The 22,225-nt window shown below is 40.8% G+C and overlaps 2 protein-coding genes across 3 annotated transcripts in view; one reads left to right on the top strand and one right to left on the bottom strand.

Moving 5' to 3' along the window:
• Nucleotides 1-16,061, bottom strand: part of MROH8 (maestro heat like repeat family member 8) — a 56,762-nt gene extending 40,701 nt beyond the window's left edge. The window contains exons 1-4 of the mRNA XM_077778899.1: nucleotides 15,567-16,061; nucleotides 11,606-11,727; nucleotides 8,191-8,336; nucleotides 4,670-4,792 (exon numbers count right to left, since the gene is read on the bottom strand). Coding sequence (XP_077635025.1) covers nucleotides 4,670-4,792; nucleotides 8,191-8,336; nucleotides 11,606-11,727; nucleotides 15,567-15,853 — 678 coding nt within the window. The 5' untranslated portion in view covers nucleotides 15,854-16,061. The remainder of the gene's footprint in view (nucleotides 1-4,669; nucleotides 4,793-8,190; nucleotides 8,337-11,605; nucleotides 11,728-15,566) is intronic.
• RPN2 (ribophorin II) overlaps nucleotides 15,507-22,225 on the top strand; it is a 57,054-nt gene continuing 50,335 nt past the window's right edge. Inside the window, exons 1-2 of one of the 2 annotated variants that reach the window (XM_077778900.1) lie at nucleotides 15,507-15,713; nucleotides 20,153-20,346. In XM_077778900.1, coding sequence (XP_077635026.1) covers nucleotides 15,701-15,713; nucleotides 20,153-20,346 — 207 coding nt within the window. In that variant the 5' untranslated portion in view covers nucleotides 15,507-15,700. The remainder of the gene's footprint in view (nucleotides 15,714-20,152; nucleotides 20,347-22,225) is intronic. The other variant, XM_077778901.1, reaches the window with a different exon arrangement.

Genomic DNA, 22,225 nt, shown 5'->3' with positions numbered 1-22,225 from the left:
GATTTCTTTTTCTCCTTTATTCATTATCCACATCCAATCAATCATGATGATAGCTGCTGCCTGCCCTGCACAGTTTCTGATTCTCCATTCCTGCAGTCACACACCTTACACTGGATGAAGGCAGTGTCTCTTAGCTAAACAACCAGGCCTGCAATCTCTTTTTTCAATTAGTTGGGTATGGAAGGCTTATTATTTGTTCACAATTATGCTAACCACTATAGGGAATTCAGAAGTGAGGGGCTATTTTTTGTTTGTAAAGTATTTGTGTAGTAGAAACCTCTTGAGGTGACTATCCAGATCACGGCAATCATTCCTTCTCTCGGAACTGGCTTCAATACACAGACAGGGATGTCCAAAAGTCATGTCATTACTATATGATGCTGCCCCCAAACATACCTGATTGATGAAGGAGTGGAGAACAGACCCAGTCTGGGCCAATCAGATTCTTTCTCCTAGAATCTTAATTTTTTAAATGTTTATTTATTTTTGAGAGATAGAGAGAGCCAGAGTCTGAGCTGGGGGTGGGAGGCAGAGAGGGAGACACAGAAGCAGGCTCCAGGTTCTGAGCTGTCAGCACAGAGTCCAATGTGGGGTTCGAACCCACGAACCACGAGATGATGACCTGAGCCAAAGTCAGACACTTTGACTGAGCCACCCAAGCACACCCCCAGAATCTAGAATTTTAGAATGACAGACACAGATTGGAAGCTTCTAGAGGTTTGAGTCAGAGTCCTGGGAGAGCAATCCCTGCCTTTGAGTCCCCAAGAGTTGTCCTGGAACATGCTTTTCTGCTTTTCTCTAGATTTCTTACAATCTAGAGGAGATATCCCAGCATGCTGCTGCCATTGTTGTCGTTTTAACTTAAGTGAGCCAGAGTTGATTTGAATTGCTTTCTCCAACAAGAAAATTAACCAATCTTAACAAAATGACACATTTTGTGTCAAAGGCCTTAACAAAAGCCAGATAGATATTACTATCTCCACTTTGCAGGTGGAGCTAGAGGTTCAGAGAAGCTAAGTGATATGTCTAAGATCACATGGGTTGTGCTGGACAGAACGGGCACTAGAATTCTATCTTCTAATTCCTAAAACAGCTCTCCACCATTCTGTTTCAGGGAGCTCAAACTCTCACTAGCACAAATGGACAGTCTTTTCATATTAGTTCAGTCTACTATAAACTGTCCATCCTCTGAAATCCTTCAGCATTTATTACCCATACCACTGACAGTCTTCCTGAAGGCATCATTTTCATCCATTGCCTGCCTCACTGCTCAAGTAAATACAGTGCCTGTTCAATGCTAAGTGTACCTTTATTTACCAAACAATAAAATAGTAGTTGGGTTTTGTGGAAGACCCCAGGTACAGACTTAGGGTAGAGCCCCTAGCTGGCAGAGGAGAATGAAGAGGCACTGCAGTAACAATAGGTCTGCCTCCATTAAAATTCCAGTAGAGCAGGTGTTAGTGGCATGTCTGCTGCCGGACAGCAACAGCATCTAAAAAGCACCTCCACAGCCATTCTGCATATTTCTAGAACCCTGGCCTGGACATAGCCAGGTAGTAATTTGCCAGTCAAAGCCTCTACCCACTGTTCCCTTCTGTCTACCCTGTCCATCACATCCTTCAAGCTTAGATCAGGAGATCTATCTGGATTAAGTTCACATCAATCTTACCACTTCTTTAAAAAAAATTTTTTAATGCCTATTTATTTATTTATTTATTTATTTTTGAGAGAGAGAGACAAAGTACAAGTGGGATGGGGCAGAGAGAGAGGAGACACAGAATCTGAAGCAGGCTCCAGGCTCTGAGCTGTTAGCACAGAGCCTGATGCAGGGCTTGAAGTCGTGAACCAAGAGATCATGACCTGAGCCGAAGTCGGCTGCTTAACTGACTAGCCACCCAGGCACCCAATCTTATCATTTTTTTACTCTATATCCCAGTTGCCATTGCATTTTTTCTTTTCTATTTAAGTTCTTGAGAGAATTTTTACAGCTTTTTTGACTTTGAGGTAATAGACATGCAGTAAACTGTACATATTTAAGTGTATAGTTTGATGATTTTTGACTTATGTGTACATCCATGAAACACCATCACTACAATCAAGATAATGAACATATGGGGGCATACGGGTGGCTCAGTTGGCTAAGCATCCAACTTTTAACTTTGGCTCAGGTCATGATCTCACGGCTCGTGAATTTGAGTCCCTCATCAGGCTCTGCACTGACAGCATGGAGCCTGCTTGGGATTCTGTCTCCCTCTCTCTCTGCCCTTCCCCGGCTTGCTCTCTTTCTCAAAATAAATAAAAATAAACTTTAAAAAAAGGACAATGAACATATGGATCACACCTTAAAGTTTTTTTGTGCTACTTTGTATCTTCTAACTCCTGTCTATCCCCACTCTTCTCGACTATTTTTAGGTAACCACTGATCTGATGCCACCTTACATAAGTTTGCATTTTCTAGAATTTTATATAAATGGAATCATATGCCATAGATCTTTTCCTGGCTTCTTTCACACAGCATGATTATTTTGAGATGCATTCAAGTTGTAGCATGTATCAATAGTTTGTTTCTTTTTATTGCTGGGTAGTATTCCATTATAAGGATATGCCATAATTTGTTCATCCATTTATCTGTTGATGGGCATTTGGGTTGTTTCCCATGCTTAGCTATTACTAACTGAACTTCTATAAACATTGTGTACATGTTTTTCTTGGGACACATGCTTCATTTTACCGAGGAGTGGAACTGCTGCATCATATGGTATTTAATGTTCTAGTGGGTGTATAGCTGAACCTCATTGTGGTTTTAATTTGCTCTTCCCTAATCACAGTGAGGGAGCATCTTTTCATATGCTTATTTATAAATCTTCTTTGATGGAGGATCATAATAGATCTTTTTCCCCTTTCTTTCTATGTTCTGTTCATAGCTTCTTTGGTTCTTTTTATTTAAATAGTGAGGAGGCATGCATTGGCAGGGGTCATGAGAAGACTGGCAAACGCCCTACAATTCTTCTTTATAATGGGATTCCCTTCCTTGTGGGTACTCAGCAGAAGGGCCTCTCCTCTTGGGTACCTCTTCTCTTGGTTTTTGGGAGCTGTACTCTTTTAGTCTGAACATAGGCTTGCAGGGAATTTGTAGACTTGTCCAGTGATGCAATGATCCTTGCAATTCTCTCATGGACACCAACTACCTTTAATCCTTCTAGGCTACACCCCTTCTTAGCACGAATTTTGGTTGATACCTGACAGTGGGTACTTTACTACTGGCTGGACAGATCTAGATACAGAGTATGGGGAAATTCAGTATACTTTTGCTGTTTGTGACTTGCATTTGTGGATCTTCTGAGCTGGCTGGTTGAACCGTGTGGCAACCCACTACTGCCAATTCATGTGGAAGTGAGATTCTGGAATCACGACATTTTGGTTGGGTCCTATGGCTGCCTATCACCCTCTTTCCTTGGAGTGAAGCCAAGTAGAAAGCTGTATTCATTCTTAAATCTGCACAGTATTGTTCTGCTCTTCTTGATGTATTATTTGGAATAGTTCTCAACCTATTTATGAGGTATGGTCACTTCCAAATGGACTGTAATCTCTTGGAGGGCAAGGATTAACGCTTCCAGGAAATTTGTATCCTTTATTGAAGTACCACAGTGTTCTAAATACAGAAGATCCTTGATAACTGGCTACTGTTTAACAAACCTGTTATCTGGTTAGCCTTCAATTCTGAAAAGTAATCATCAGTCTAATCAGCCTTATAGATTTGTGGGTTGGAAAAAAAATACTACTCATTTTCCTGGAGTGTGTAAGAAATCTCAGATTCAGAATTTTACAGCTTCAGAGAAACTGAAGGGGATATTTCATAGATGAGAAAACTAAAGCATCAAAAAGTAAAACAGTGTGTCACCTCCTTTGTAAAGCCCTTCTGGATCTTTGGACATGGAATTGACCATTCACTAACTCCCCTGTACTCGTACTGTACCTGTTTAAACTTTGGTCACAGTCCCCGTGACACTTGATTACATCTTGCTTGGCTTTAGGAACAGTAATCATGTCTTCTCTTTGTAGCCTCAATTCCCAGACACTGCCTAGAACTATGAGGCACTCAACAAGGCAATGAATGAATGAGATAATGGCAGAGTGTGGCGCTGGAGTTAAGAAAATACAACAAAAAAAGAATACAACCATGTTTCTCAAATGTAAAATATGTGTTAAGTATCATGCTACATGGCTTACATTTATTTCCTATTTAGTACTCTCAATAGCTCTGTGAAGTATACAACTATTCTTACTTTATAGATGAGGAAACTGAGGCACTGAGAAGTGAAATAGCTTCCCAAAAGTCACACAGCTAGAAAGAGGCAGAGCTGGCACTTGAACTTAGGCGTCTGATTATAGAGTTTGCGTCACAACTACAGTGTGATTAACGAGAATGTAGCATTGTCCTTTCTAAGAGATTTAAATGTTGTTCCTCTCCTTTCTACTTATCTTTTAGTTGGTTTTCAAGGGTAACTATATTTGTGGATACTCCTGAGTATTTCTCCTCCATGCACAGATACTGATATGAAAGAGGCCAAAGGAATTGATAATGTATACAAAGCCACTAAAACATCTGTTAATCAAGTCACTGATTTTCTGTTGTCCTGATAATTTGTGATAAGGTCACAATACTTACATTTAGGACATGCACAATGTCCGCTATGTGGCTGTGAATGAATGATCCTACGGTTTCATCATAAGGTAAAGCTTGACTGAGAGAAGACAAAGATCTCAGGAATGTCAGCTTCTCAAGTTCACTCTGAATTTGTGGAAAAACGACAAAAACACAATTATATATTATAATCTCATTTGATAATTGTAGAGGGCTTTTTAAAAATGTTTATTTATTTATTTTGAGAGAGAGGGAGAGCACATGCGGGAGGGGCAGAGAGGGAGAGCATCTCAAACAGGCTCCGCACTATTGGTGCAGAGCTCAATGTGGGGCTCGACGCAGGGCTCAAACTCAAGAACCATGAGATCATGCTCTCTTTCTCTCCTAGAAATAAATAAAAATATNCTGCTCACGCTGTCTCTCTGTCTCTCTCCTAGAAATAAATAAAAATTAAAAAAAAAAAATTATAAAAAAAAAAAAAGAACCATGAGATCATGACCTGAGTAGAAATCAAGAGTCAGATGCTAAACTGACTGAGCCACCCAGGCACCCCTGTAGAGGGCTTTTGAGAAATTTCCTGTAATGTTTCAAACATCTGACATCTGATTAATCCTAGTATCAGTCTTTTATTGTAAGTAATGAATAAATTACAGGGGAATGAAATTCCTCATCTGCTGGCCCTGCCTGGGTTTAGGACTTTGTTTTCCCTCTCAGCCAGATTAAATGCTAGATTACTAACTGCTCCATGATGGCTGTGCCACCTTTAATCTTTGCTTCCCACCTACCCACCTTGTCTGTATACTGCTGTCTGATTAAACTTTCTAAAGGTGACCTTTGATACTGTTTCTTCTAGCTCTCTCTCATTTTTTATATTTTTGTTTTAGAGAGAGAGAGAGAGAGTCCATTAGCTGGGGAGAGGAGTAGAGGAGAAGGGCAGGGAGAGGGAGAGAGAGAGAAAGAGAGAATCTTAAGCGACGTGGGGCTCGAACCCATGACCCCAGGATCATGAGCTGAGCCTATATTAAGAGTCAGATGCTCAACCAACTAAGCCACCCAGGTGCCCCATTTCTAGCTCTCTTCATGCCATTAGATTATTTTGAGTCTTTAAGGTTTCCTATTAAAATGCAAGTTTTTAGAAGCCTGGGTGGCTCAATAGGTTGAGCCTCCAATTCTTGATATTGGCACAGGTCATGATCTCACTGTCCATGAGACAGACCCTGAATGGGGATCTATGCTGGCAGCATAGAAGCTGCTTGGGATTCTCTCTCTCTGCCCCTCCTTACCCACTGCCCCCTGCTTGCACATGCATGTGCATTCTCTATCTCTCTCAGAGTAAGTAAATATTTTTAAAAAGCAAGTTCTTATTTGAAAAATAAAAATATTTTGTATTATTCTTTTTTTTTTAATAGTTTATTGTCAAATTAGTTTCCACATAACACTCAGTGCTCATCCCCACAAGTGTCCTCCTCCATGCCCATCCCCAGTATTATTCTTTTTATGATTATGAAAGTAGTATCTATTTATCATAGAAACCTTCAAAAATTATGTATAAAGAAGAGAGTAAAAGACAGTTTCACAATCTTGAGAAAATTTCTTCTAGTCTTTCTCCATCAGCCTAGAGATAGTATAAACTGGTATAAGCTCTCTGGACAGAGAGTAGCAATACATACAGCCAGAAGCTGACTTCCTGGCCTGATTCTTTCTCATCTAGATTAGTACAACAATCCAACACTGAGTTCTGCTGCTCCAGTTTTGCTCCCTCCAATCTATTTCCCTAGCCATCGCCAGATTCATCTTTATTAATTGCAATTTTGATAAGGTAACCCCCTCTCAAAATATCTTTCAATAGAACCCATGGAGGTCAAGGCTCTCCCAATGTGACCCTAGCTAACCTCTTCAAATTCATCTCTTGCCTTGCCCTGCAGCATTCTGAGCTTTAGACAAATTAACTTTCTTGATTCTGGGCCTTTGCACCTTCTGAATTCTCTACACCTCTTTTTGTTTACTGACTAGAATCTATATATCCTTTAAGACTTGGAAAATGCATTTCCTCCTGAAGCAGCATTAGGTGCCCTTCCTAAGAGTACCCATAAACCTCATGTGTATATTGCTATCATGGTATTTGTGACACTCTGACAAAACTACCTTCTTATTCATCTATTTTCCTGCCTGCTTGCGGATTCAGATCAAGGCAGGGAATGGATTTTTTTTTTAATTAATTGCAGCAATTCAACCCCTGTATTAATGATAAAGAAATGCTTTATAAAGCTCTGCTGATGTAAAGTATAAAGAGCAGTGTTATGTCAAAAGTGAAGACCCACAGGGGCGCCTGAGTGGCTCTGTCTGTTAAGTGTCCGACTTCAGCTCCAGTCATGATCTCCTGGTTTATGAGTTCAAGCCCTGTGTTGGGCTCCATCCCAAGAGCTCAGAGCCGGGAGCGGGGAGCCTGCTTTGGATTCTGTCTCCCTCTCTTTCTGCCCCTCCCTCACTTGTGCTCTGTGTCTCTCTCAAAAATAAATAAACATAAAAAAAAAAGTGAAGACCAACATTCTGGCTTTAAGTGTTAAAGTGTTAAAAAAAATTAATTAGCATTATAAAGGAAATGTAAAGCTTGAATAATTTTTGCAAACCAGAAACATCTGTGTATATATATTTAAAAAAAAATGAAATCTGGATCTCAAAGAGATCTCCACACTCCCAGGCTCACTGCAGCAATTTACAATAGCCAAGATATGGAAACAACCTAAGTGTTTGTCGACAAATGACAGACACCTTCAATACTATCATTTAAACATACCAGGCTTCTTTGAGTTCATCACACATGCTCTGCTCCTTACTGCCTCAAGGTTGTTAAACATAGCATGTCCTATTTCCGGAATACTTCCTCCAGTTCCAACTTCTCCTAGTTTCTCCTAGTCATTCCTCAGGTCTGAGCTCAAGGGGTCCTTCCTCGGAAATGCCCGAGGTTAGGACAAATTCTTCTGTTATGTGTTCTCACAGAATAAACTAATGAATGAATGTTTTGCCTGAACAACAGAATACTGTGCTAAGTCGGAAAATACAGATCTATAGCTACTGATCTAGAATACTTTTTTCCTCCCACCATCTCTGATGTTTATTTTTCTATAACTACCTGCATCTTTAAAATAATTATTTATTTATTTTATTTATTTATTTTTATGTTTTATTTATCTTTGAGGGAGAGAGAAAGAGACAGAGCACGAGCAAGGGAGGGACAGAGAGAGAGGGAGAGACAGAATCTGAAGCAGGCTCTAGGCTCAGAGCTGTCAGCACAGAGTTCGACATGGAGACTGAACCCACGAACCACNTTTATTTTCTTTCTTTTAATTTTATAATTTTTATAAATTTAGGTATAAAAGCAATTTATAATTGTATATAAATATATTATCAAAATATAAATATAATTATAAGTAAGTTTTATAGTCTATAATATCAGTTACTGGTATGTTAACAAAATAATAAATGTTTAAAATATTTGTTAAAATGAAGGAATAAGTTGGATGACTTGGTAAGACTGTGCATACCTGTAGGTTACCATTAAAAAACTCCTGGATAGACTGGATCAGCCCCTTAACAATGGCCTCGCTGAGGGTGTCCTGTTGGGTCAAGTGTCTGGAGCTATCTGTGAGCGATTCCTGAGGGAGTCCAGCAATATCAGAGATTTCCAAGTCTAATACCGAAACAAACACAGCAGGTGACGCCTCCATACTATGTAAAGTTGTAGAGTTTAGTGGGGAGAACCACTGGACATCAGGTTAGACACACCCTTGTCTCACCTTTACCATCTGCTCTGCACCCTTGACCAAGTCGCTTCTGCTCTCCAAGTCCCAGTTTTCTCAATTACAAATTAAACATTCTTTTTTTTTTTTTTTACAAATAGTTTATTGTCAAATTAGTTTCCACATAACACTCAGTGCTCATCCCCACAAGTGTCCTCCTCCATGCCCATCCCCCCCTCCCCCCACATCCATCAGTCCTCAGTTTTTGTCAGCATTCAAGAGTCTCTCATGGTTTGCCTCTCTCCCTTTCCCCCACCATTTCCGCCCTTCTTCTCCCCCTTGTTCCTCCGTCAAGTTCCTCCTAATCCTCCTATACGTGCAAACATATGATATTTGTCCTTCTCTGCCTACAAATTAAACATTCTTTAAGGGCCTCCTAAATTACAAAAACCTGTAAGGCTGAGCTATGGCAGAGTGGTTAAGAGCATGGACTTTATATCTCAGTTTGAGACTAATTTGAATCCTGGCTCTATTACTTATTAGTTGTATGACCTTTATCAAGTTAATTTGCCTCTTGGAACCTTAGTTTCCTCACCTGTAAGACAGGGTTATTACGAAGATTAAGTGAGGCGATAAATATAAAAGACTTATCTCAGTATGTGGCCTCTTATAAACATTTAAATAGTAGATATCATTATTAAATTAAAAAGTCTATGACTCTGGAGCGCCTGGGTGGCTCAGTTGGTTAAGCATCGACTTCGGTTCAGGTCATGATCTCGCAGTCTGGGAGTTCAAACTGTATCGGGCTCTGTGCTGGCAGCTCAGAGCCTGGAGCCTGTTTCGGATTCTGTGTCTCCCTCTCTTCTCTCTCCCCCTCCCCCGCTCACGCTCTGTCTTTCTGTCTCTCAAATACAAACATTAAAAAAATATTATTTTTTTAAAAAGTCTATGACTCTGTAGTGACAAGAGCTTAAAATATAGTAGCAGTCCCTAGCTGATCTCTCCCTACTGGACTAGGCACAGTAAGTGTCTGAAGTTTTTCCTTCTAGATATATGTTAAGAGCACAGCCTATGGAGTAGGGTCTGCCTAGGCTTGGATCCTTGCTCTGCCCCTTTCCAGCATTCTGACCTTGTGTGATCTTACTTTTCTGGGCCTATTTCTTCATTTCCAGAATGGGGATGATAATAGAGCCTACCTCATCTGGTTGATACAGAGCTAGTCCCCAGGAAACAATGGCAAATATTATTCCTTTGCTGAGTGACAATGATTATGGTGGTATCATTTCCCTGTTCATATTGCTTTATATCCTTACCTCCTCTATTTTCCAAAACCAAATCCCTTATTCCTGCTGGGGAAACAGTCTTACTATTTGCCCCTTTATGTAACCATCATCAGAGGGTTTCTACCACACTACTTCTGTTCTTTTTTTTTAATATTTTTTTAATTATNAAGCAGAAAATGTGTTTCCCCTAATCCAGGCTTAAAATGTAAAGTCATCACCAAACCTTGATTTTTCTGTAACACTTGTATCTCTTGCTCTTACCCCAGAGCCTGACACACCTCATACACTTAACAACTAATAGTTGAAAGTTTATTAGAATAACTACTTCTTTTTTTTTTTTTTAATATTTTTTTAATTATTTATTTCTAGGAGAGAGAGAGAGAGACAGCGTGAGCAGGGGAGGGTCAGAGAGAGAGGGAGTCACAGACTTTGAAACAGGCTCCAGGCTCTGGGCTGGCAGTCAGCACAGAGCCCGACGCGGGACTCGAACCCACGAACCGTGAGATCATGACCTAAGCGAAAGTTGGACGCTTAACCGACTAAGCCACCCAGGCGCCCCCTACCGCAGTACTTCTATACACTTTTTGGTCTCGTGAATTATAGCCTCTTCTGCAGATGCCTGCCACTCACTGTCCCATTCTTCTCATGCACTAGAAGCCCTATTCTCATTCACCTCTCATCTTTGTGTGGGCTCTCCTTCTCCCTGCAGATTTCTCCTTCTTCCCCACCTTCCCTACCTCCTACCTTGTTTGCCTAGCTAGTGTCCGCTCATCTTTCAGGGCTCTGCGCCAAGATGCCTTTCTTAAATCCTCTCTTTGCCCGTTTTGACTAAGTATCCTCCTAACTGCTAAAAAACCTCTTTATATTTGCTCCCTATCCTCACTCTCAATCATCTATATTAAACTGAGTTCCGGTCATTTATCTGTAAGTCTGTCCTGTTCAGCACTAGATCTCCAGCAGCTAGAGATCAGTGTTTATAGCACAATGGGCTTCAATAAATATTTGTTGAATGTGTGTAGAAATGAGTAAATGTAGTTCCTCAGATAGTCTTGTCTCATGCACATGCAATTATATCCACCTAGAATGTTCTTTCCTTTACTTCTCACATGGGTTGCTCTTTCATATCCTTGAGGACTCCTTCAGGTTTGAACAGCACAACCTCAGATAGGTGTTCTCTGATGACCACGGCTTACAATGGCTTCCCATCTCCCTCACTTTTTGTCTCAGTCCTTTGTATAATTCTTTTATAATATTAACTTTAGCTTGTACTCTATTTGATATCTGCTTATATTTTTTGGTCCTTTTCAGCAAATCCTTTGAGGACAGGGAGCATGTCTTGATCATTACTGTATACTCAACAACTGGTACTCAATGAATGTTTGTAGAATAAAAGATATTCTGTAGCCCAATCAAGTTTCCACCACAACCATCCTTCCCTTCTCAGAATCCTTCTAGCCCTTAGACTCCATGCACATCTGCAGGATTGACTGTCGCAGTTTCCTACATGTCTAAACAAATATATTCATCTCATTTTGCCAAACATATTCCAAGGGATATGCGGGGACCAAATTCATTGTCAACCTATAGTTGAAGGCTCTTTTTTTTGTTTGTTTTTAATTTTTTAAAAATGTTTTATTTATTTATTTCTGAGAGAGAAAGAGAGAGAGACAGCATGAGCAGGGAAGGGTCAGAGACAGAGGGAGACACAGAATCTGAAACACGCTCTAGGCTCTGAGCTAGCGGTCAGCACAGAGCCCGACAAGGGGCTCGAACCCACGAACCATGAGATCATGATCTGAGCCGAAGTCGGACGCTCAAACGACTGAGCCACCCAGGCGCCCCAAGGGCTCTTATCCAGCAACGTGACTTGAAAAGAGATTCCCTTTTCCCCACCTCTTTCCCTGAAAAAAAAAAAAAAAATCCTTTCCCACTTTCACCTGTAAGTTCAAGGTTAGTTGGGTCTTTTTTAACATCCTCTAAGTTGCTCAGCTGCAAATCCACACTTCCTGAATCATTGTCAGAAGCACAGGGGATCACTAGTTCTTCCCAACTACAGATCCTAGGAATGAAGAGGGGATTAGAAAGATTAGTATTTTAGGACTGCTTCCATGTCATCACTCACATGAAAGCGTAAATGTCACCTTCTCAGAGAAGTGTTTATTGGTCACCAATCTAGGTGAAGTAGCCTCTCCCCACCCAGTCCCACAGCTGTTTTCTAATTTTTTCATAGTATTTAACCATTACCTACAATTATCAAGTTCATTTGTGTTTGTTGACTGTCTCCCATCAGACTAAAAGCTCCATGAGGAGAGAAACCTTGTCTACATGGTCATGGCTGTTTTCCCAGCACCTGGAACACTGTCAGCCTCATGGGGCATGAATGGATAGGTATTACCAAGCCGCTGTTAAAAGAAACTGAGGTAGAACAGCTTCCCCTTCCCCAATCTCCCTTACCCTTCCCTGCTTTTTCTTTCTGTAGCATGCAATACCTTCTAATGTATCATTCACTTACTTATGATATTGCTTGTCATCTCTTTCCTCCTGTGGAAAATGTAAGCTTCATGAAGCCAAGGCTCTTCAGATGCTTTGTTCGTGAAGGTATTCTGAGAGAATGTATTCTCAATAAAAACTGATTGAGTGAGTGACTAGATCTCTACTTGCTCAATGTTTAGCATATATTAATGAATAAAAAAGCAAGCTGTCAACCAATGTGTGTAAATTGTGTGTACATATAGACACACAAGAGCTTCTAGTAAAACTCTTACACATGTGCATTAGAAATCTATATAAATATATAAGAATCTTCACAGCAGTAGTCATCATAGCAAAAACCAGAGACACCCAATGACCTACCAACAGAATAAACGGTGATAATTCATCCCACAAAGTACTATATAGTAGTAAAAATGAATGAGTCCTGGCTATGCACAGCACCACGGATAAATCTTACAATGCTGAGGGAAAAAAAGTCACAGAAAAAAAATGTAGTAAATTCCATTCACATAAAGTTAAGAAATATGTGAAAGTAAACAAATGCTGTTTGTGGAGTTATAAACACATGCAGTAAAACTATGAAGAAAATCAAGGAACCAATATAACATGCAGGATGGGGATGTCTGAGCAGGGAGGGAAGGGAATAGAATGGGTAAACCTAGAAAGAGAGCAAAAGTTATGATTATGTTCTTTCTTTAATAGGATGGCAAGGGGCACCTGGGTGGCTCAGTCCGTTAAGCAACTGACTTCAGCTCAGGTCACAATCTCATGGTTTGTGAGTCTGAGCCCTACGTCGGACTCTGTGCTGACAGCTCTGAGCCTGGAACCCGCTTCAGATTCTGTGTCTCCCTCTCTCTCTCTGCCCCTCCTCTGCTCATTCTCTGTGTCTCAAATATAAATAAATGTTAAAAAAAATTTTTTTTAAATGAGATGGCAAGTACACAATTTCAGTATATCATTCTTTTTTCTTATGTATGTTTTATGAATATTGTTTTTTTCCCCACTTAGCCAATAGTAAATACAACAGTTTGGGGGGGAAAAGCCCCAACAAATAGTTTGAGCTTCTTTCTGTGTACTTCTACTTCATTAATTTTTTAAAAAGTTAGTTAATCACAAACCCTCTAAGAGTAGAATGGCTGGGTCATATATTAGGTTGTATAACCGGCTTTTTAAAAAGCTGCAAATCTGCTTTCCAAAATGATTGTACCACTTTACATTCCCACCAACAGTGTATGTGAGTTCCAGTTCCTCCACATCCTTGCCAACGTTTGGTATTGTTGGTCTTTTCTGTATTAACTATTTCAGTGAATGTGTAGCAATATCTTGCTGTGGTTTAATATACAATGTATTCGATATGCAACGATGTTGATTATTTTTTCATGTGCTCATCTGCTCTAGGTAGATCTTGATGAAGTGTCTATTCAAATCTTTAGCCCATGTATTTTTTACTGGATTGCTTCCCATGGCATGCTGGTAAATGTTTAAAACATACTCTCTAAGTATAGCTTTTAAGTGAATGCCGTCCATATTTTCATGGACATTAATCAGTAAGATGTAACTGAAACTTCAGAAGTGACATCTTCTCTGAGGTGGATAATAATTTTCAAACACTAGAACAATATTCCCTCAAGTTTTTGTGCTATCGGCAATGTAAAGCCTATAGACATGACACACTTCTAAATTTAATCTCTATTAACATTCCTCCAGCATTAATGTTAGACATAACAAAGCAAAAAAAAAATCAAGCCCTGGTGTTCAGCATTTGCTGATTCTATGGTGTAAATATTCCCACTGTGGCCAAAATCCAGCTACCAATGTTACTTTGGAAAGAGATGTGCAGTAGCACACCACCATAAAATATGTCCACCACACAGATGCAATACACAGGATCCACAGAAGCATACACAATGGTAAAATGTAATAAAATAGTAAGGAAATGATGAGTTTGGTTTCCAATAGACTTTATTTCATTATAAATGTGTATAATTTAATTTTTGTAAGTAGCTGTATTTAACAACCAATTTGAAAAATTCCTGCTAAATTTAATAAGTGACTCTCAAGCCAGTATGAGATGGTTCTAGCCCAACACTTGTTGTCTCATTAGTGAGTTGGCAGACTTTTTTTTTTAGTATTTATTTATTTATTTATTTATTTATTTTCAGAGAGAGGGGGAGAGCCTGAGCAGAGGAGGGGCAGAGAGAGAAGGAGAGAAAGAATTCCAAGCAGGCCCCACACTGTCAGCTTAGAGCCCCACAGATGGCTCCGCCCCACCAACCATGAGACCAACACCTGAGTAGAAATCCAAAGTCGGAGGCTTACCGACTGAGCCACTCAGGTGCTCTAGTAAGAATTGTTTTTAAATATATTTTCTATCAGCACCATCCATTAGAACTTTCTGTGATATTGGAAATTTCTATAATTCTGTGCTGCCCAATAGGATATCCAGTGGCCACATGTGGCTATTGAGCACTTGAAATGTGAATAGGACAGCAAAGGAAATGAATTTTTAAATTTAATTAAAGTCAAATTCAGATATCCACATAGAACTAGTATCTACTTTATTTAACAGCACAGTAGCAGACAGAAGGAATTCACTCTCCCCTACTTGGAGTAATGATATCTGACACTAATAAGACTTAATATTTTATGTGTATACTTTTACATGTTCTTAATAGTTAAAAGCACAGATTATGGAGTCAGACCGCCTGGGTTCAAATCTTTTGGTTCCTTTCTCTAGGAAATGGGAATAACAGTACAAACCTCACAGAATGGTGATAAGGAAAAAATAAAATAACCTACGGAGAATGCTTACTACTCTCAGGCTATCCTGTAAATGCCCAAAAAGTNTCTCTTTCTGTCTCTCTCTCAAAAAAATGAATGAATGTCAAATTACGGGATCCTTCTTATTTTAAAACAAACAAGCTGCTTCTGTGTCAGGTGTCACTTCTATTTTTGACCCTGTTACTTCTGTAAAACTGGGCTCATACGCTCCTTACGAGTTATTTTGAGGAGTACTAAATCCACATAAATGCTTTGCAAATAAAGTTAAACGTCACCTATAGGTCAGTTACTAACGAGAGAAACAATCTTTGGAGGAAAGGAAGAAAAAGAAAAAAAGAAAAAGAAAACCCAAGCCCTCCAATACTACCTGCCCTTCCTCACAGGACCCTTCCCATCCCTTTAAAATCGGCCGGGCTGCAAAGAGATGACTGAGTGACAGCGCGAGCGGCCAATCAACGCGGTAGGCCAATCAGAGGGGGCCCCGTTTCGGGCCCACCCCGAAGTCTCATCCAACCGCGTACCGGTAGCGCCNACGAGGACCGCGGCGCCCTTTGCGCGCGGGGACTGGAATTCGGGCCCCAGCTGCTGGGACCGGCTCGACCCGGTGGTACGGCAGGGACTGACCTGTGCCTAGATCCCATCCCAGCACGCGCAGACCGCCGCGAGTCCCGGGCGTCCCCTCCGGCGCTCTCTTGGAGCCACTTTCCCGAGCGGAAGTCAGCCTGCGTTTCGGGCCCTGGTGGGACTTGCTCGGAGGAATGGCGTCGCCGGGTGAGGCGTTGTGCATGGCTCCACAACGGGGCCCCGCGGCCGGCACGCCTGGGCGAGTGGGCCGTAGCCCGCGGGAGGCTAGTGCTCGCCACTCGGGAGCCGGCCAGACGGGAGCCTCTTCCCCTGTGGGGCGGGGGCATGGGCTCGGGCTCGGGTTCTTTGAGGGTCGAGTGTGTGACGGTGGGCTGTCTAGCTGGTGGAACAGCGGGCGAGCGGAGGTGGGGTGGGTACGAGTGGAGCTACGGGTGCCCCCGAGGCCCAGCCGGTGGCCGCGGTTAACCCTAGGTCCGGCTTCACTCATTCATTTGACTCGCGGCGCCTCCCCGGCCGGCTGGCCTGAGTGTGAGCTTTCGGCCAAGTCATCCTTCTTTGAACCGTGGTTTCCTTTCTAGTAAAAAGGAGGAAGGAAATTACTCACCTGTCTGAGAACTTAGAATATAAATTCTGAAGTTAGATTCTCTTGGTGCATACTCGTAGTCTGCCAAGTGCTCGTTATGTGTCCCAGCGCAAGTTCCTTAACCCCCTCTGCATCTCAGTTCCTGATCTGTAAACTAGGTCAGTCACTTTATCCGCTGCATAAATTGCTGTATCAGAATGAGCTGATTCTCTTGCATAGTTTAGAATAGTATATGGCACTAAGCAAGCATCAATAAAGTTAACTGCATTGCTAGCTATTGAGTGGGCACTGTGCAGAATGGAAACTCATGTAGTCTCACCGCGTGTGGGGAATGTATACTATTATTTACATTTGACAGATAAGAAGGCAGAATTTCAGAGAAGAGAAGTGACTTGCCCAGGGTAACCGTGAATAAGGTAGTGCGTGGGTCACTGCTCCAGTTTTTGAAAAGTTGAGGGCAATAGAGTGGTTAAAAACAAACTGGATTCAAAATGTCTGCAGTTTGATTCTCAGTTATGTGTCTTAGGGCAGGTGACTCCTGAGTCTCAATTTCTTGGTCTGTAAACCATACTCATTTGCATGTTGTGAGGATTTATTGACTCAGTTCATGTCAAGTACTTAGCATGTAGTGTGGGCATACCCCACACATATTTACATGGTCACTTACTAGGCACTGGAGATTCAGCATTGGTATCTGGATCCCTCTTTTTCTTATATTTTTCTATCCTTTAGAAGTTCTGGCTTTGACCTTGAATCGTAGCCAGACTCTGACTGCTTCTCACCTCTACTGCTGCCACCTGTGACCACCATTATCTTTTTACTTGGATTATTACTAACTGGTGATCCTTTGTAGGTTTTTTCTTCTGCATAGTCTCAATAGTTTGTTTATTCTTGACACAATGATCCTGTTAAAATGTAAATCAAATTACTCCTCTTCACAAAACTTTCTAGTGGCTCCCATCTCTGTAAAAGCCAGAGGCCCTACAAAGATGTAAAAGGCCCTTCAGGATTTAGGCACTGCTGCCTCTTATCACCTCTTCCATACTTTCTATCCTTTGCTTATGCCGCTCTAAGCTATACTTCCCTCTTTGCTAATATCCAAGATTACTATATATACTGCCAATTCAGGGTCTTTGCACTTGCTTTTCTAATTGGGATCGTTTCCCCCAAAATGTCTTTGTGACTTGCTCCTTCTTTTCCTTCAAGTCTATACACAATAGCTTTATTTATATATAGACCTTTATAGACTCTCATATTTAAAACCATAGCTCTTCTCAGGTATCTCTTCTGTGCTTTGTTGTTCTCCATAACAATTTTCACCTAACGTGATAAGTAGTACTTCTTAGTTGTGTTGTGTGATATCTTTGTTTTCACACTAGAATGTAGACCCCATGAGGTTTTGTTTTATTTTTTTATTTTTTATTTTTTTAATTCTCATGAGAGACTCTTCAATACTGAGAACAAACTGAGGGCTGGTGGGGGTGGGGAGAGGGGAAGGGGAGTGATGGGCATGGAGGAGGGCACTTGTTGGATTGAGCACTGGGTGTTCTATGGAAACCAACTTGACAATAAACTATAAAAGAAAAAAAAACAAAATCCTTAGTAAAAGTTAAAATAAGTTAAAATGATTAAATTATTTTTAAAATTAAAAAAGATTGTTTCCTACTTTAATACCAAAAATAGTGCTTGGTAGGCATCCAATAAATATTTTATTAATGAATACATTGTAGATTTTCTTTCTAGTGTTTTTAGAAGCAAATTTTTTTTTTAATTTATTTTTGAGAGACAGAGAGAGACAGCACGAGCAGGGGAGGGTCAGAGAGAGAGGGAGACACAGAATATGAAGCGGGCTCCAGGCTTTGAGCTAGCTGTCAGCACAGAGCCCGATGCGGGGCTCGAACCCACCAACCGTGAGATCATGACCTGCGCTTAACCAACTGAGCCACCCAGGCACCCCTAGAAACAGTTTTTTAATGTTTATTTTTGAGAGAGACAGAAACAGAGAGTGAACAGGGGAGGGGAGAGAGAGAGGGAGACAAAGAATCTCAAGCAGGCTCCAGGCTGTGAGCTGTCAGCACAGAGCCCAACACGGGGCTCAAAGCCACTAACCACGAGATCATGATCTGATCCAATGTTGGACGCTTAACCGACTGAGCCAGCCAAACGCCCCTTCTAGTGTTTTTTAAATGTTTGTTTATTTATTTTGAGATGGAGAAAGAGGCAACATGAGCAGGGGAGGGGCAGAGAGAGAGGGAGAGAAAGAATCCCAAAGTTCAGGGCCCCATGTGGAGCTCAGTCTCATGAACCATGAGGTCATGATCTCAGCCAACATGGAGTCGAATGCTCATCCGACTGAGCCACTGAGGCACCTCTCTTTCTAGCGCTTTAAAAAGAACTTTCACATCTTTTAGATTATTTAACACATACACAAGGATTTAAATAGAACTAGCATTCATAGAAGAACGATTCTGAGTTACCATGAATGTAAGCATCATTTCTATGATACACTCCAAAGGTAGTTATCTAACCTCTTTAGGTAGATTTGAGTTTGAGTCCAAGATTGGCTGCAGGCTACTCTCAATCTGAATTTTCTTATTTGTAAAGATATAATCATGCCTTTCTAAAAAAGTAATCACTGCCCAGTGTGGGCCTCAAACTCAATGACCTGGAGATCAAGAGTTGCATGCTCTACCAATTGAGCCAGGCAGTTGCTCCCTAAAAATGCCTTTAGGGATTATAGTTCAAACTAATACAAACTGTACTTGTCCTTCTTGATATAGATACCTACATGATAAAATGCGCATGTTATGAGATGAAGTGAAGATGAATGGCATAGGCGTTGTAACATAGTGTTAGGCTACTATTGCCTGACAGTACTGGACCATGGTTGAATGTGGGTAATTGAAACCATGGAAAGTGTGGATAAGGTGGTGGTGGTGGTGGAGGTTGGATACTGCGTAATTGAATGGCAGACAATTCATGAAACAGCCCATAGAATGTACCATTCCTAACGGCCTCCTGTCTCCTGGAGCATAATAGACAAGGATTAATTTTTCTTTCCATGTATTTAGCAAATATTAATTCAGTACTATGCCAAGTGATGTGTAATATTTGGAAACAGAGGGATGTGTAGGTGAAACTATCCTCCTGGAGCTTACAGTTTAGCAGAGGAATCAGACATTATACTATTAATTAAGGTTGTGGAAAAGACTACATGGAAGAAGTACAGGTTGCTATGCATGGATATAGCAACAACACTGGCAATGGTAATAGAGGTAGCTAACATTTATGTGGCTCTTATAGTAGTGGTAGTAGTAGTAGTATGTAGTTCTAAGATCTTTCTGTGTTAACTCATGTAATCCTCATTATTCCCCGAAGGTAGGTACTATTATTGTCCCACTTTACACTTGAGAAAACTAAGTGTGCGTTGGCCACATCGTAACTGCCACAGCCACACTGCTAATAAATGGCAGAGCTAGAAATTAAACCTGGCCTCAGAGGTCACATTCTTGACTGCTGTATAGTACTGGGGACCTCACCCAAGGGAGGGCTACTGGGAAGGCTTTTTAAGAAAGAGATACTTGAACTGAAATCTTAAGAGTAAAAACTAAGCAAAGTTGAAGTAAGAGAAAGCATGAAAAAGTGCAGGGTAGGGAAGAACATGACTCCTTAGAGGAACAGAGAAGGGAGCCAGAGAGCCACAGATGAAGGGAAGAGCGAGGGAAAGATCCCGTGAGAGGCTAAGTGTTCAGGATTGGGCCTGTCCTAGTGGCAGAGGAGTTACAAACATACTTGAAGTGGGAATGGCATGATGAGTTCTGTGCTGTAGCTGCACGGAGGCTGCCGGGAGGGCTGTCCTTCAGATGGATAAAGAAGACAGTGCCCGCCACTTCCCTAGGACTTCTTTCCAGTTTAAACCTCCCAGTCCCCTCCCACTCCCTCACATGATTTGGTTCCCAGACCTTGGTGCACACCGTCATCAGAACCATATATAGAACTTTGGAATCGTTTGGAGTGTACTTAATAGTCATTTCCCCCCAAGGTTCAAGCACTGTCTTCCTGTTGGCCCTGACAATCATAGCCAGCACCCAGGCTCTGACGCCCACTCACTACCTCACTAAGCCAGATGTGGAGAGACTGAAAGCCTCACTGGACCGCCCCTTCACAAGTTTGGAATCTGCTTTCTACTCCATCGTGGGACTCAGCAGCCTTGGTGCCCAGGTGCCAGATGTAAAGGTAAGGCTCCTTTTGTCTTGGCCTCATCCCTGACTGTGTTCCTTTTGTGTACTTCAGAACTAACTCTTGCTCATTTGAGGATGACCACGGCTCATCCAATATTAATAAATACTTATTTCAATCTGACAGTTTTTTTTTGTTTTTTTTTAATGCCTAATGTATGTTTAGGACCACGCCAGGTGTTTAATAGACTACAAAGAAGAACAAATCTTAAAAACTTTACTTTCTACTTTAAACTTGACATTTTACCTCTAGAAACTATTGCTATAGTTATGAGTGAGACTGTACAGTAAGTACCATGTGTACTTCTTAAGTGCCTGTACGTGTGACTCATAAATAATAAAGGAATTCAAGGTGGGAACATTCATACTTATTAAACACTGACAGTCACTGTATCAGGCGGTTTTGATATTTTTTTTGGACCTTTGATGAGGAAAATGCATCATGATTAAAACTTTACCTGGATTTGGAGCAGTCTTAAGTGGCTTTACAGCATGGACAGCTAGGGTAAAGAGGTAAGGCCAGGTTTCTCATATAAGCCTTGTGTTAGTTTTCTAACATTTGCATAACAAGTGATTATAAATTTATTTAAAATAGTACTGATTCATTTAAAACAGTACTCATCTATTAACTGAGAATTCTGTGGTGAGAAGTCGAGGCAGGCTTGGCTGTGTTCTTTACTTAGTGTTGGCCAAGGCTCTGGGGAAGAATGAGCTTCAGTTTTCTTCAGGTGAATGACAGAATGCATGCAGTTCCACGTGGTTTTAGGTCTGAGATACCCATTTTTTTGTGGGCTATCAGCCAGAGGCTGCTCTCTGTTCCTCAATGTTATCCCCTCCCCATTTAAATCAGTAATGGCATGTTGAGTTCTTCTTACTCCTTAGATCTCTCTGACCTCTTCTGCTACCAGTTGGAGAAAACTCTGCTTTTAGAGACGCTTTTCATCTATAAGTTTCCATCTCCCCCTCCCCCAATACCTTTTATTTGTAAAACAAGGCAGATCACCTTGTCCTGGAGAAGTTTCCACATTCTGCCTTTGATTGATAGGATCCTCATGCTGTTTCCTTATCTCTTGTAATCCTGTAAACTGATGGTTAGCTCTTGAGGCTTAATTATATTCAGGTCAATTTTCTTGGCAAAAAGATTTCATAGGTGATACTGCGTACTTCCTATCAATGGGTGCATAATATCTGGTTGTTTTACTTTTAAATATGATAAAGTTGGATCAGTTGGATTCAGGTGTTGCTAGCTTAACCTGTAAACAGTATCTAGTAGAGACTTATTTTTTTAAAATCTCCTCTGATAATCTCTTTTAATTGGGGAGTTTAGTCTATTTATATTTAATGTAACTATATTGTTGGGTTTAAGTCTACCATCTTGTTATTTGTTTTTTGTCAAGCTGTTTTTCCCTCCTTCCTTCCTATTTTAGATTGAATAATTTTTATGATTTATGAAAAGTAATTTTTTTATAAAGAGAGAGCACGAGAGGGACAGAATCCCAAGCAGGCTCTGCACTGTGAGCATGGAGTCCGATGTGGGTCTCAGACACATGAACCGTTAGGGAACTGAGCCACCTAGGCGCTCCAGATTGAATTAATTTTTTATTATTCCATTTTATCTCTTCTGTTGGCTTTCTAGCTCTACTTATTTTTTTTTAGTAGTTGCTCTAGAGATTATAATATGCATTTGAACTTAATCACAATATACTGTGAATTATTATTTTGCTATGTCACGAATAATAAAAGAAGCATATAACGATGTATTTCTATTTAAACTACTGTCATTTGTGCTATCATTTTCATACTTTTTACTTTCTTTTAAGCATCACAGCCTTGTACTTGTCTGTTGTCCAGTGTCTTAATGTCATATATTTTTTTCA

Source organism: Crocuta crocuta, unplaced genomic scaffold (assembly GCF_008692635.1).
Source record: "Crocuta crocuta isolate KB4526 unplaced genomic scaffold, BGI_CrCroc_1.0 scaffold248, whole genome shotgun sequence".
Lineage (NCBI taxonomy): Eukaryota > Metazoa > Chordata > Mammalia > Carnivora > Hyaenidae > Crocuta > Crocuta crocuta.
The sequence above is the reverse complement of the archived record's forward strand: the minus strand, read 5'-3'. Positions and strand labels throughout refer to the sequence as shown.